At 34.1% G+C, this 16,900-nt stretch overlaps 1 protein-coding gene across 1 annotated transcript; it reads right to left on the bottom strand.

Moving 5' to 3' along the window:
- Positions 1-201: 201 nt before the first annotated feature.
- Positions 202-16,880, bottom strand: LOC144967913 (beta-ureidopropionase-like). The gene is made up of 14 exons (XM_078905674.1): positions 16,650-16,880; positions 15,233-15,404; positions 14,437-14,524; positions 14,140-14,234; positions 13,596-13,680; positions 12,560-12,636; positions 11,567-11,621; positions 8,261-8,375; positions 7,129-7,210; positions 6,800-6,842; positions 6,217-6,243; positions 5,357-5,397; positions 4,505-4,591; positions 202-3,848 (listed from the first exon to the last, which is right to left on the bottom strand). The coding sequence occupies exons 1-14, from the start codon at positions 16,748-16,750 to the stop codon at positions 3,765-3,767; spliced, it is 1,152 nt and encodes a 383-aa protein (XP_078761800.1). The 5' UTR covers positions 16,751-16,880; the 3' UTR covers positions 202-3,764.
- Between the last annotated feature and the right edge of the window lie 20 nt (positions 16,881-16,900).

Below are 16,900 nucleotides of genomic sequence, written 5' to 3'. Positions count from 1 at the left end.
GTCGATTTCATTCACGTTACACTTTATAAACAACCAAATATGTTTGTCCGAGCACGTGTGAGGGTGTGTCACAAATTTTAAGTTTTGATTGGTCAAAAATCTACTGGTTAATTGGAGTCATCATCAAACTCAAAAACCACTTGATATCCAACCAATCAAAAATGTTAACAAAATGTAAATAAAGTAAAGTGAAAACAAAAGGAGTAGATAGGTTTTATTTTTAATCACAACCGTTATTGAATATTATCTATATGTAAGATCCATTGTCAAACATTTTTAGTATGTAGATAATTAATTCAACATTGTTGTTAAGTATATAGGACTGGAATGGATAAAAATAGATGTGACATCTTCCCTTCCTCTAAACTCAATCTGGAAACCCACAAAAATTGAATTTAAAATACAATTTCAAATGATCCGAAATAGGAATTTTGAATTTCTGGAGTTTTAAAACAGCCTCAAAATCCGAGTGGTAGAAATTTCATATCCATATATTTCTATGTGTATCCAAAGGATAGCAAGCAATTGCTATTGACAATTTCACGCTATAGAAACCATGATTAACTCCGGATCCATCAGCCTGAAGGCTCTGAAGGACTAAAAAAGTATTTCTACTTTCAATTAGTTTCCTCTCCTATCTTAACACCAAAACGATTCACAACTCAACAAATTTGATTATAAACAATTGATGTTTTGTTTCATCAATCCATGAATAAAGACATTCAAATGATATCAAGAGAGCCTTGTACTTGTAGACTTTAATAGAAGGGCAATGATTTGGGTCAACACCATATTGTGATAAGATGGTGACCAACTCCTTTCCATGTCCGTTAAAACTCTCATAAACTTTATTCAAGTACCTTTCATATCACTGTAAGAAAAAGCACCTCAGATTCTATGGCACATACCTCAACAATCACTTGTAAAAGTTCCTTATGGGACACCAAATAGACAGTATACACTAATAGACTCCAGTAACAAATGCCGCTGATGTGCAATTAAAAAGAAAATCAACTCGTGTTGCAAAGTGATGGTCACACAAAATGAACAGTGAGAAAGCCAATCCAATAATTGGTTTCCATATCATATTATTTTACTTTTACTAAAATAATTATGCCAGATAAAGCGTGAGAAAAAAAAAAAGATCTCCCTGGATAGAATGACAGAAGAGTTGGATTATAATATAGTTTTATCTTATTATTGGAGAAAAAATATAGAAAATACTTATAATTGCATAGTTTCAAAGACATCTATAGCTACATATATTATTGTTAAGCGTAATCATCACGATATAAATTGACTATTTGAAAATGATTATACATTATAGTTTAGAATTAGAATATGAAGGGTATTTGATAATATAAAATACAAAATGTCAAATGAGTAAAAAACATCAAACATTCAGATCAAGTCTGTAAGTAAAGCATTAACAGGGTACAGTCTTATTATAGCACCAAGGCACCATGACATATGTGGCCGTGTAACAATTTGACAATTAGCACAATTGGTGGTATAATGAGGTTTCCTTGTGTACATTCTTACTTCAACAATAAAAGATAATATTTTCTGTACAAAAAAAAACAAAACCTCATGAGTGAATACTAATTAAGGTTACTTTGAGCAATAGGTAATAGATATATCTTTTTCTTCCTTTTCTTCTCTCTCAATGCCTCTGACAGCATGTTAAAGCTATAGTGACAAATTTCCTTGCAAGTACTCATACTTTTCAGGTAGACACAATCTACCTTCAATGAAATAATAATAAAATATTTCAATAGCACTTTACACAATCCATATTCTATTAACTAATAATCAATATAATCCTATAGCGCTTATAACTTCTGCAGCAGCGCCTCACAATCTCAATGTTATATATAGAAATATAAGAAAAATGGTAGAAAATTTGCTACAGTACTCACTGGATTCAAGCACGCTCTCAGGAGAAGCCAAAAAGCTTACTAGAATTACCGAGCATGCCGAAATCCGATGCTCATGGGCATTAACGATTTTTATGTAGATAAAATTTGGTCACCCAGCTCAGTGTGCTGTATTGCAAAGCTGGCTAGGATTCGGCATGCTAGAATCCAACAAATCTGTATTCAAAAAGTGATTCCTTCGTCCATTTTGTCATTATTAGGTCATCAGCACTTCATAAAATCCACTTGGTATTGAGTTTTCTTTATAATCTCTTTATCTTTCAATCTCAAATACAATTTAATCATTTGCGTAATTTAAGGTTTAGAAAAATAATCACAAAATTATGGACCGTAAAGAGGTGGACCATAATATTAACAATTTGAAGACCTCGTAAAACATGTGTATATGAATAGCAAGGAATAAAAAGTTTAAAAGGAGAGAAAAAAAATGATTTACGTACAATATATTTAATATAAAAGTAAAGCTGTTTACTGAAAGTTTTCTCGAAAAGTCAACATATTTTTTTTTTGGTTTTTTTTGTTTGTTTGTTGCTTTAGGTCTCTTCCAACACAATTGAGGTTATATGAGAGACCGCTGAAACAAAAAAACAAGCAATCTAACAAAAATAGTACAAATGTAAATCAAAATCATAACCTAAAGATATCATAAGCTAAATTATAAATAACCAAGAACAAACAGGCAGAAGATTTACAGAAAAAAAAATATCCCCTGTCAAAAATACAATCACAAACCAAAGAAGCAGGATAGGCTAGTAAAGAGAAGAAGAAACGACATCACTATCGGATCGTACACCCATGCGAACATCATAGGTATATGATTCAAGGGTGATGCTCCCATCCAACCACCCGCAAAGTCAACATAAAGACGAGCTGTGTATACCTTATACTGAAAGATAAAGAACTGAACGAGTGTGTGTGAAAGGTGCCAGACAAAGCAAGAAAGAAAAATACAAGACTTTTCTTGTATTTTTCTTTCTTGCTTTGTCTGGCACCTTTCATACACACTCGTCCAGTTCTTTATCTTACACCGGTGTCTGCTCATTACACAATGACACCACTACAGGATATCCACCGAAAGGGATACACTTGGATCGTTACAAAACACACATCATAGTTAAATCCTAACAGTAGGATACCCAATAATGGAAATAATTGAAAAAAAACAAATATCATCTCTCATAAGATGATAAATTCATCCGATTGTTTCCCCCTCAGCAAAAGACTCCATGCAGGACACAGGTGGAACCAAATGGTCCTTGGTAATGGAACATGATTTAGGTAGAGAAAAGAGAAATCAAATACATAAGGGATGGAAAATCCACCAATCCAGGGGCAGCTCGCCCTAATGGAGGATCCCAAGCACCACTTATTATCTTTGATTATTTTGCTTCTACTCCCATAATTTCTTCTTTATACTAAATATGGACTTCAATGTCATTCAACTTTTCTGAAATTATTCAATATCAATATGTCACATTGTTCCCTGTGAAAATTTCTCTAAAACTTAATTTCTTATAAATCATCAAAATACTTTATCTACTCGGAGCATATTTCATTCAAAAACCTTATGAAAATGGTAAATTGATCATGCAATATAAGTATAAAAATATAGTTTATTTAAATGTTTTGAAGCAATACAGTCAGGCATTTCTTGGAAGACAATAACATGAAGGAATGTTACTTTTTGGCATGCAATACAATTGTTACCGAAACAAAATGCTAGTATACTAGACTAGAATAAATGAATTGTAAGTATCAAACGTCAGAATATCATACTTCCATCTACTATCAAATTATGGTCAAGCACAGCCAAGCCATTGGATTGGTTTACTCTTTAACAACGTTTGGCTTCCAGTTGGGTCCCATATAGTCTTGTAGCTCTTGGGCATACATGTCCAGACGTTGGGTCATCTGAAATTTAGTCAAATGTGAAAGTAATGTTCTGTTTTATTTCATAATAGATAAGGCAACAAATATATATATATATATATATATATATATATATATATATATATATATATATATATATATATATATATAAAATATATATATATATATATATATAATATATATATATATATATATATATATATTATTTTTTAAATATTTACCACAATGTTTGTGGTAAATATTTTAAAAAATAATAATTCGCTCCATTACTACATGTCGAGCACTTTTCGTACCATACAATTCTATATATATATATATATATAAAATATATATATATATAAATATATATATACATATAATGAACAAAATCATTTTTTTTAAACTCACTTATTTCAACAAAGAGCATAATATTAGCCTGTAACACATTATTTGAAAATTAATCAACCAACTAAAAAACGACAATGTGAGATAAAAAATGTGTGAATGTTAAGGAATGTATATGGAGGGGAACAGCTGAAATAGGTATTAAAAACTCTAATCACAATCACATGAGGATAGAGACGTGGCAAGAGTTGATTTAAACATTTCAAAGACGCCATGACTTCAAGTGTAATTCAATTGAAAAAGATGATGATTTTGGATGGATGGTTTCAATAAATAAAAAGTAACTGACTAACCCTAAAGCCCCATTTGTCCTTGACCTGTCGGCATAGATTGAGGTCAATCTCGGCTATGATGAGGCCATCTCTGGTTCTAGACAAACCCTGTAAATTTAAAAAAAAAAAAAAAATTAAATTGACGAACGATGTGATTCATTCTTGAAACTTTTGATTCCTATCAAAGTGAGCCTAACATTGTTAAGAAAATACACTATACAATTGCTGTATATTATCATTTGTTTACTGCATGGACATAACCACACTTGTGTGGACTTTACAAATTATATACTCATTTTGATAACTGAGCAAAGTCAGTGTATTGGAAATCGCAGGGAAAGAGAACAATGGTTCATGGAAGACAGTGGTAGAAAAGGATATCCAAAGAGGTCGAGCCATCTAAATTACAAAGAAAACAATCGATGCCAACCCAAAATGAATGGCATAAACCATTATTTACCTAAATTGATATTTTTTAATGCTTTTTAGAAAACCTAGATGAAATGTGGTTCAATGTGGTCAAAGTGATTCTAGACTGCTAGAAGCTGTGGACTGTAAAAAGTAATAAACAAAAATGAATATAACAGCCTCAAAAGAGAGCAAAATACCAAATGGGAAAGTTTCGAGCTCAAAACCCTTCTTCAGCCAACAACAACAACAAAAAACAATAAAAATAAATACATTACTAAATTCCAGATCGACGAAAAAGAAATTTGGAAGGTTCTCTAGAAGAAAAATATTGGAATGTAAACAAAAAACAGTGGGACATTGCCAATTCTTGGTGAAAATGGTGAGATTTCAAATTAGAGTAAAATATGACACTGTAAACATTCGGAAACATTCTAGTGGTTAATTTAAAAGATCAAAACTCACCGGCGTTCTTTTACCATCAGGACCTGCTACATAGCTAGACCCTGTGAAGGAACAAGACGTGTAAATAAAACATCACTGTTTGGAAAAGAAAAATTCTCAGAAGTCTATTCCAACTCAATCATGAGAATTTGTTTTTATTATTGATAATATATTTTTATTATGGGATCCTGAAATGTAGAAAATGCTTACAACCCTTTGGAATGGATGCTAGTCATTCATAACATCTACATTTCTCACTTCAAACGGGGAGACATGTGCAGTCAATTTATGTGCTAGTAATTTTTTTTTAAATGTAAAAGATATCGCTGTTTTGTACCAGAGGGACCTATTCAATGTTACATTCATCTCTAATATAGGGAAAATCAGTGTAAAAAATATCTCCTAACGGCTTACAGAGAGGGTGTCCAGACAGCATGAAATTTGTGCTGGGATCAAAGCAAGCCAAATAAGTTACTTATCAATACAGAAATCAAGTCCAAGTGCATAGTCGTGTGTGGTGGTTGCAGCAGCACCTGAATGTTAACATCACAATCCAAGCCTAACATCAACCGATTCCGTTAAAGCCACTCCAAATTAAATTCATGGCTGGTATCAAACCTGCCCTCTAATCCTCGCATCTGACCATGGCCTACATTGGCTTGCATTTCCATTCAATATTAATTAGTGGGAATCAAAAAGTCATTTTTGTGGAGTAAAATGAAAGACTGTGAAGAGAATTGAGCATGATAAAATTGGGGGGGGGGGGGGGGGGGGGGGGGGGAAGATAAGCAATATAAGGTAGAATTTAAAACACAACTTTTAGTTGGTAACTTACCTTATCATTAGCAACATCATGTACAAAATTATTTTTTTTAACTTACCATAGAAATGTCCAAAGTCTTTGTGAGCTGAAAAGAACAATTGGGATCTTTACAAGGGTAAACAAGGTAATTATTAATTCAAATTGTATTTGAAAATTAAATATAGACTTTTTTTAAAATAGAAAAAAAATCATGCATTCACAAATAAAACAGATTTAAAAGAGTCATAGTCATTGTCACCTGGTTGGTCATATAAAGTACTTTCCTAATATCTGAGAAGTGTATTGTTATATATAGCATGTATGATTTCCCCGTCCTGTCAATGTGCGTCTAGAGCAAGATTGGCTCTATACAAATATATTATATTATATTCATTATTAGGGTGGGATAAATGCACATTACATTTCCAATAATAATTAATAAAATTATAAGAGAGAGATTTTCTTATAGGAAATGGCAGAACTTTGCACAAATTTAAAAATGTATAAAGAGAAAGTATGTAAGCTCTAAATGAGTAAAACATTTTTGAATTCTGACACCCTGATACTGGTGATTCATTACTTTGGTAAGTAAATCAACAGAAGCACCAAGAAACGCAATTAGAAAAGTAAATTTTATGTCTCAATTTCTTGATCATTTTTACCTGGTTTTCCATCTCCTGATGAAAACTCATTCGGGAAAGTTTCCTGAAACAAAAAGTGGTAACTGATGTATTAATTCAATATATGGTGAATAACTGCAAATAAGACTACTGAATATGTAGCAAAATAACAAAACTAAAAAACAACTTTTACTCGATTTTTATGTTTTATTTCTTATACATTTAATTCCTATAATTTTTTATTTTAAGTAGATCAAAAGGAAAAGTTGAACAACTGCTGAACCCTCTAAAACTAGAGTTTGCTATCATAGCTTATGTTTGTCTGATAAACAAAGTTTACATAAACAAGTATGCCATATTAGAAACCTTACCGATCCTACTCTGTTGATGGCACAGGTGAAATACGAATTTGCAATTGCGGCATTTCTTGCTTCGATTGGCCACATTGGTTCGCTGGAAAAATTACAAGCAAAAATATTTTTAAAAGAAAGATACATAACATAATAGCACAATTAAGAGAATAAAATGTAAATAAAAAAGGAAATGCTTCTCATAATGAAAAATGTAAAACATTTACACAATAAAAAAACATAAATAAAATAATACATAACCTCAATAAAAAAAATAAAAAAATTAATGGAAAGGAAAAGTTTGACATGTAAATAACTATCATTTCACACAAATCTCATACTTCAAACTTACAACCTTCATTGACAAAATAAAAACCAAAAGTAGGGAGAGAAAACATATCTACAACGAATGTCTCGTTGGAAGTCAATTCTTGACAAGCAATTTGTTAGTGTTTGGTTTATTAAAAAAAAAAAAAGAAAAAGATAGGGTAAAATGAGCAAAATAAAACCCCAGTAAGAACAAAAAGACAAAAAGACAAAACCAGAAGACCCCCACAAAAACAAACAAAAAAGTAAATTTAACAATTAAAAACAAAAACTCTTGTCCTAACACATGCCTCCGCAGGATTTTGAAAATCAGATGGCAAGACCACATCTCCAACATAGAACTATGGAAAAGGTCAAACCAAGAGCCTATCAACACCCACATCAGGAAGGAGATGGGTCGGTCATACATTAATAAGACCAGGGAGCAATGTCACCCGCCAATCTCTTGATTGGAACCCGAAGGGACACGAACGGTGAATCATCCAAAACAGACAAGGAGGCGCCTACTGTTAGATGAATTAAAAATGGCAGGTGTCACCTGGGAGGCCACCAAGATGGTCAAGGACAAAAATAGATGGTGGATGCTCTTAAAGGCTCTATGCTCCACAGGGAGCGAAGAAGGTTAAGTCAAGAAAGTCAAAAAAAGAACTACATAAGAGCCCTCAACTCTAATACACATAAATAAATAAAAAACACGAATGAAAATATAACAAATATGAAAATAAATAAACAATCCAAAAAGAAGCAACCTACCCCCCATTTTTAAAACAAATTTAAAACTTAATTTCTTAAATCCACCACCTCTTTTCGTGCATCAAAAACCAACCTGAGTCCTCCAACTGTAGCAGATGGGTTGAAGACAATCTCAGCCCCATTGACTCCGTACATCATCCAGTTCTGGGGGTGGTGGCGGCCATAGCAAATGTTGACAGCAATTTTACCTGGCAGACATTGTATCAAATTACATGCATTAAACCAAGAACAATAAATTGTTTATTCATAAAATATTCCACTCCTTTATGAAAGATTTAAAAATATAAAACTAATGCAATCAATGTAAACATAAAACTAAGACAACCTATGTGATAAAGAATGTTACAAGACTGCTTTTCTATTTATGTTTGTTTGACTTGTTTTTAAAGGTTTTACGGTGCTTGCAACACTTCTTCTTCTTCCAGTGTCATCTCATGGGTTGAGGTCGACTTGAAATGACACGCCAATCTTCCCTGTTGACAGCTTGCTGACTGCATTCGGCTGCCGACAATCCTGTCCATGTCTTCACATCATCTATCCAAGTTCTTGCTGGCCTGCCTCTTCCTCTTTTCCCCTCAACTCTACCCTCAAGAATGTCCTTGTTGACAGTTTGATGGCGTCTTAGGTGTCCAAAATACTTAAGTTTTCTTGTTTTTATTACTTTCATTAGGGTCGGTCTGATATCAAGGATGTCACAGACTTCTTGATTTGTTTTCTTTTCTTTCCAACTGATTTTTCCAAGGCGACGGAAAGTCCACATTTCAAAGGCCTCAATTCTTTTCTCTATTTGTTTGTTCAAGGTCCATGTTTCTGAGCCGTAGAGAAGTGTTGAGTGGACATAACATTTGAGTATTCTTATTCTCATTTTCATCTGCGTTTGTTGCGAAGTTAAAATGTTATTCAGTTGACTGAACCTCGACTTAGCTATAGCAATCCTGTTTTTCACTTCCAGCTCATTCTTTCCGTTGTTGGTCATTGTCTGTCCAAGATATTTAAAAGAATCTACTTGTTCGATGTTTTGATTATTAATTTGGACTTTTGCGCTTTTTTCAGGCTTCTTTGACATGACCATTACCTTCGTCTTTTGAACATTCATCTCTAGACCCTTTGCTGTACTGTTCAGGTTTACTTGATTTGCAAGGATCTGTAGATTTGTCTCGTTCGATGCCAACAATACTGTATCATCTGCATATCTCAGATTATTTATCCTCCTACCTCCAATAACAATACCTGGAATGTGCTCGGTTTTACGGAAGATAAACTCTGTGTACAGGTTAAATAGATATGGAGAGAGGATACATCCTTGCCGAACTCCTCTTTTAATTGGCGTGAAAGGTGACAGATCGCCCTGAATCCTGATGGCTGCTTTTTGATGCCAATATAGATTGGTGATTAGCCGTATATTTTTGCCATCAATGCCTGCCTTTTCCAGACATGTCATTAATTCTCCATGCTGTACCCTATCAAATGCTTTTGCGTAATCGATAAAGCATGCATAGATTTCTTTTTGATGATCAAGGTATTTTTGTGTGATATTATTTAAACAGAAAATTGCTTCTCTTGTCCCATTATTTTTTCTAAAGCCAAACTGTACATCGCCAACTTCATTATCGATGGCAGCCCTGATTCTTTCTAGGATGATCTTCAATAATAATTTAGTTACATGGGGCATCAGACTTATTGTGCGGAAATCACTGCAAGTTGTCGCCTTTGGTTTTTTCGGTAGGGTGATGTAAACCGATTTGGCAAGTTCGTCTGGAATATAGCCTGTATTGTAAATACTATTAAAGAGATCTGTTAGTTTCACAATTGAGAATTCTTTCAAAATTTTTAGCATTTCTGTTACAATGCCATCTTCACCCTCAGCCTTGCCATCTTTCATATTTTTCATTGCATTTTCTATCTCACATGCGAGTATTGGAGGACCTTCAGTGTTGCTTGGCAAAGGTATTTGGTGCCTGTCATCATCAAATAACTTGCCAATGTATTGACACCATCTTTCCTTTATATCCTCTTTCTCAAATAATATTTTACCATTCTTGTCTTTAATACAGTTATTGTTGTTAGTGGTGCGTTTTTTGCCCGAAATTTGTCTTATTTCCTCGTGGGCTGCTTTTCCATCTAGGCCAAATATTTCAATCATCCTGCATTTGTGGTTAAGCCAATTTTCTTTTGCTATGCGACATTTGTGTTGGATTTTCTTATTCAGCGCTTCATACTCTGGTTTGTTCTTCATTTGTTTACGTTCTGACATGAGATTCAAAATTTCTGGTGTCATCCATTGCTTTCTTGTTCTTTTCTCCTTCTTTGGAATAACCTTATTACCGAATTTTATGCTGTCTTTGAATATGTTCCATTTTATATCAATTTCTTCAATTGCATTTGCTTGTGAGAATTGTTCTTGTGATTCAATAAGTAGTTCATCATATCTGTTCGAAACAGAGACATTATATTTCTCCTGCAATTCTGATGACCATTTCAGACGATCGATGTCCAATTTTTCTAATAACTTTGGTTTTTTAATTTTCTTTAGCTTTAACGTTAGCTTTGCAATAAGTGGGTTATTTAGGTCAAATCAGCACCAGTAAAAAGGAAGAAAATGGGATAGTAAAAATTTCTAGAATTACAATTAAAGTACCCAAGAAAAAGGAAGACAAGGGGGAATGAGTTCAAATAAGGAACAAATGTATATTCCAAGAGCACACTATCAGTGTACTTAGTTTGAGATCGTCTAAATGTCTCATCCTGACACATGCACAGGTCCCCACGAAGAGGAACACACTCAAATGTTAACAAATCATATATATGTAAAAAAAAATTAATACAGTGAATAACAGAGAGATAATTTACAAGACAAAAAATATCACCTTCCAAAACTATTTTAACTGTTTCAATCCTAGCCAGGATATCCGGCCAGGGCGAGGACAAAACCAAGTAATCTCATTCCAAGACAAAGACAGAAAGCATGTTGGGAAACAGATATAAGGGGAAAGAAGACACAGCGAGTGCCTCCCTGTCCACTATGGAAGGTCAGGAACCCCACCCAGCTTTTCTATTTACACATAAATCGTGTTAATGAGTACCAACAACATTATGACATTGGTGGCAACGACCAAGTAAAAGAAATGCTGAACTCGTTGCCAAGTACATAAGTAGTAAGTTGTTATTTAGAAAAACAGGTATGAGATTTAATCTGCAGGTGAGGAACTCATTTTACACATGAGTACGGTGAGAGAATGTGAGTAAAGAGCCTTTTCCAAAGACTCAACTATGCGCTGAGTGAGGCTCAAACCCAGGACCTCCCGATCCGAAAGCGAGTGTCATACCACAAGACCACATAGCCGCACATTTCATTTCATATGATTACACAATGACATACCATACTTGGTTTGAAAGACTCGATGTCCAGTGTCCCCTTCCATGTAATAGGTAGACTGTTGGAATGGAAGAGTTGTTTTTTATAAATGTCATTTCTCTAGAAGCAGAGGGAGAGGAAAAAGAAAAAAGGAGGAAGTGGAAGCAGTTGAGTAGAAGAAGGAGAGAAATATTATAAGTTGCAGTTTTCATCAAGCATTGGGATTTTAAAAATATTTCAATGTGCCAATTCTAATGGTTGTTATAGCATAGGACCAACTATGCAGGAGATTTTTTTAAAATACAGATAATATAACAGTCAAATTGTCAGTAACAGGTTTGTCAATGTCAAACTAAAGTATTTTGATTGGATAGTTTTACCAAATATTTATAAACATGATGGCATTCGTTGGAGAAAGATTTCGGACTAACAATAGAAAACTGCATTCTTGGAATTGAACTGGTTGCGACTAAAGCCACCGCTATAAAATTATACAGAATTACTTTGCATGGATGCAATAATTTATTTCATTTTACTTTATTTAATTTGTGTATTTGTCATTTTATTTATTAATGGATTTATTTAATTAAATGCATTTATTTACTACTTTACATATCTATTCATTTTGTATACTAAAATATTTTGAAATTTTCATGAATGGGTTTATTCCACGTATTTACTTGTTTGTATCGGCCAATAGCTCAATCAATAGGGTTCACCTATAATGTAAAAACAGACCTGACTTGAACCTGCTTTATGCGACACCCTTCAGAGATTGTGTGGCTTTTGTCACTTTCCATTTCACACAACAGACACAAGAATAAACTCTTTTTTAAGTTCTAAAGTTATCTCTCTTGTCAAATGCAAATCAAACTACATATGCTAACATACATCATGTTTTTATAGTAGTGACCTTAACTCCTATGTTACCATTTATTCTTCTAAACTCAAAGAAAATTGGATATGAATCAATTAAAGTTTGTATTGCCTATTATTGAAAAGAGTCAAGCATCAGACCTCGTTGAAATCCCCAACTCTTGGAATGTGGTTCTTTCTCGTCTTGCCCAGGACAGTGCCAGTGTTAGAGATCACAACTGATATCAGAGACAAACATAAATGAAGAGTTAGAAAGTGAATTTAGATCCTAATTGAATAAAAAAGATTATAAATTCAGGTCATCTTGACGTCTAATTCAATGTCCAGCCTTTGTTTTACCCTGACATAATGCATAATGAGGCAAAGGGGCGTACAAATCAAGAGGCAAAACTTAGCACTTTTTATACCACAATATTCACTAAACGTACTCAAAGTGCTTTACAAGGGGACCCAAGTCAATATAAAAACTTAACTTATAGTACGACACATAACACACGTTAGGTACTATTCATTTTTTAAACATTTTTCAATATTGACAACATTCTTATCAACTAAGTACTCATTTTACACCTGATTATGGTAAGAGAATGTATTTCAAGAGCTTTTTCCAAGGACTCAACTTTACACCACTCACAGTGGGACTCCCACATGTCACCCCACAGTGGGACTCTCACATGTCACCAACAGTTCAGGACCTGAGTATCACGCCACAAAACCACAAAACTTTCCAAAATAGTAAGTAATACTTTTCACTCGTCATCCAATGGAAAACTGCTTGCTACTTTAGGAAAGAGTTCCTACATGCCATGTGTAGGACGCTATTTTTTCTTAAAAAATATCTCAACCCCCTGGAACAAATTTCCAAAAGATTTACGGCATTGTTCATTGGAAGAAATGTTTAACAAGCATCTTAAGACTTTGTTCTTTTCAGAATTAATGTGGTGATGCATCTGTAAAGCGCTCTGAGCCTGAGCACTGCCTCTTGATATGGAGAGCACTCAACAAATACAATGTATTATTATTATCAACCGTACAGTTTATTTAGTCATATATAGCAATAATAACACTAAGATAATACTGTTACTCATATAGGACTGGTCTACAAAATAAGTGTGCAGTATGGTACATTACAATCTATCTGTCTTGGGATAAACTGATAACAACACTTTGTTCTTACCACAAGTGTTTGCCAATATTTCACCATGATCTTCATCTCGCTCCAGGATTGAAGACAAAATCACCATGTCATATTGGCGTGCAAGCTGGAAAGAACAAAGAGTGGATATAGAGAAACCGAAATACATATGATCAATTGCCTTGATGTTTATCATAAAAATGTTGAGCCCTTAAATCCATGAAGATAGAGTTTATCTTAGTTTATTTGACGTTAAACAGATTATAGCGATTTAAAATGAAAGACTCCACTTTTATCAAACAACTATCATGCCAAAGTCAGGAGACTAAAAATATGTCAAAGTGCCTATTTCTATCTTCCATTCATCTGTCAAATAATATACATGAACAACAATAGTCCCTGTTAACAAAAATATCACATAATTTCCGACAAGTTAAAAACAGTCTTTTATTTATTTTTTTTTTTTTTAACGAAAGTTACAGATTATTTGTAACAACTAAAAAGGAGTATCTGATTACAAAAGTTGTACATTATTTGTAAACTAGAAAAAAATAATAATATTTCAAAAATTTTTTATCAAACTGACCTCTTGTAAAAATACCGTGGAGGGACCATTTTCTGCTGACTCGGCAAACTCACACCAGGGCAGCTTTTCTCTTGTGCAAAATGCAAAAGGCATGGCTGAAATTAATGTCGAATTATTAAAAATCTCAATATTAACTTTGAAAAAGCACTAAGTAGTAATCAAACACGAGTAAAATAATGACCATCATCATTATCTCAGCAGCAACAGCAACAACACTATCAATAGCATTATTCACTACTGTTATATTTTAATCAAAATACAATAACAAAGTATTTTCATTACAATGTAGCCACTTACTCCAAGCCTCTTGAAGACACACAATGTTGACTCCACACTTAGCAGCACACCCAATAATGTCCTTGATACGATTGAACAACGCATCTCTCTGAAGTAAAAGTTTAAGCACATCAGCAAAATAATGAGTCAAAGAACTCACATAACAAACAAACAAAAAAGGGTGACACAACTAAATAAATATAAATATCTAAATCAATGGTGCATTTACAAGCTCTCGTTTTACTCATTGACACAATTCTCAGAGTTCCAATTAAATCACATGGAGTGAAATTTCAAAGATGAGAGGTCTTCTGCTGGGCACTCTATTTGTATTAGCACCCTTGGAATATCGTCTCTGTTTTCAGTCAAGTATGTATCAAATAAGGTAAAATGTTTTAAGTAGAGGAGTAAAACCAATGGACCCAAGCTGACTATGAGTCATCCATCCAAACACTGACCATTCTCAATGTCATTTGACATCTATTAAAGATGAGTCATGGTACTCACACAGCCATTCTTGCTTCATAGAATTTTTTTAAAGTAACATTGTCATCTTCAACACTTTTGTCATCATTTCTTGAAAGTGACTTTCATTACGACTAGAAAAAGGCCTGTTTCCATGTTGTGATTAGTCAGATTCTTATTCCTCATCCGAAGTACATTCAAAGGGAATAGCTAATTGTCTAATTTTCAATATGTTGAAAGTTATTTGAAACAGACAGAAGATAGTAAGCAAATGATTACTCTTGATTTCATGCTACAGATACTGAGGTAAATTTCCATTCTATGGCAGTACAGGATAAGTTTTATGACTTACTTGCTCTGTCACAGGTGCACTTGTCGGCAAGACGATCTTATTTTGGATGCCGGCAATGCGAACAGTTTTAGGAGGTCTGGTATCCTCAGGAGCAGCTTCAAACAAAAATCCCTTCAGTTCAAAGTCTTGGTTCTTTGCCAAATCTATAGCCTCTTGAGGAAGGTCTAACTTCCTATGGGAAGAAATCGGATGGAAATAAAGTTCCAGCATTAGTACTGAAAATATTCTTCACAACAGTTCATTTCATCAAATCAAAATAGGGCAATCATCAGCCAACCCTTCCATAGTATAGCAGCAGCAAGACTAAGAGCCTTATAATTGTCCATTAACATTTGCATCATAGTCAGCTAAACTCTGAAACTATCATCTTATCCATATTAGACGTACCAACCTTAATAAGCATACCCGTTCACACACTCAATCCTATTAGCATTTAGTTTTTGCCACAAATTTAAATGAGACACACGGTTACTCATCTGGCCGGCTTAACAAAATAGAGAGGGGAAGTTGAGAAACCCCTCTCAAGTGCATAATTGATGGTACCCCTGTTTCGAGCCAAAATAAGTCCCGGCAACCCTTGTACTTGCTTCCCTGACTTCGGACAAGGTTGCGGTGGAAGTTAGTCCGGGGGGACTAGAACATAACTCCTTGAAACTGGGAGAGAAGTTGTCAGGCTTCTGTAAGAGGAGGAATTGGGTGATGGCGAATCGACTTCGGTCAAGAATCTGCCTTGCGGCAGTGCCACTTCATCAATGGGAACTTTCCACATGTTCCACATGTACGCGTTGTGGCAAAGAGCCCAAACCTGCAGAGCATCTAGTCGAGTGTTGCATTGTGATGAAACGTCCCAGCGGGTTCGCTACCATACACGAATACTGCAAGGAATTGACGGCCTGGATAGATCATCATAATATATAAGTGTAATGCCATTAGTATTAGAAGCTGCTGCTCAACTGACCCATATAATCAAAGATATCACGTCAAATTTAACTAAATTTTTCAATTTTGTTTACTGTGACTCTAGGTTGACCCTTTAGAGCTACTTTGTTCTATTTATAATGAGGGTTGTCAAGAGGGGCATTATAGGCTAATTTCAGTTCATTGCTAACGTTTTCTTCAATGCATCTGGAACAACTAAGCACCCTTGAATTTCCTAAGCGCTCCGTGAGCAAAAGGTGATTTTCTTTAGAAGAATGATGAATATTGTCTCAGTACAAATCTATTTCTGCTAGACTCTCTCATCAACAAATTTCTCAATCATAAATCAAAATTCTGTATGGCATTATGGCACTCTGAGTGCATAGCTCAACAAATAATGAATAAAATCAAAATGCTTATGGCTTCTTATTCTTATGGAAGTGAAAGGGATTTAATTTATTAATAATGATAAAATTTAAAAATTAAATTATTTCCTTACTCCAGTTCTCCTCCATACAATATTCGTTTGACCTCCGATAATTTCTCATCGGGGATATACTCGTTGAGAATGTTATCTATGTTCTCCATTTCTCCTGACATTTTTCGTCTTAGAAGTTGAAGCTTATCTCTTTCTTTCAACGTTCAACCTACAACGTTGACAGTCACTGAGCTAGGAAGTTGGGCTTGTAATGAGTGAGAGAAGAACGACTGCTGGCATTGACTTCGGCTATTGATAACCTTTGAACTTTA

This window comes from Berghia stephanieae, chromosome 3 (genome assembly GCF_034508935.2).
Source record: "Berghia stephanieae isolate SIO BIC M18660-M18661 chromosome 3, UCSD_Bste_1.3, whole genome shotgun sequence".
NCBI lineage: Eukaryota > Metazoa > Mollusca > Gastropoda > Nudibranchia > Aeolidiidae > Berghia > Berghia stephanieae.
Note: the sequence above shows the minus strand (reverse complement) of the source record. Positions and strands in the feature narration are given on the sequence as shown.

Excerpts from the sequence above, each read along its gene's own strand:
- LOC144967913 (XM_078905674.1), bottom strand. The coding sequence starts at position 16,750 with ATGTCAGGAGAAATGGAGAACATAGATAACATTCTCAACGAGTATATC. Across the intron at positions 14,525-15,232 it reads GTGCACCTGTGACAGAGCAA|AGAGATGCGTTGTTCAATCG; the intron begins GTAAGTCATAAA and ends CTTTTACTTCAG. Across the intron at positions 6,244-6,799 it reads ATCAGGAGATGGAAAACCAG|CTCACAAAGACTTTGGACAT; the intron begins GTAAAAATGATC and ends TGTTCTTTTCAG.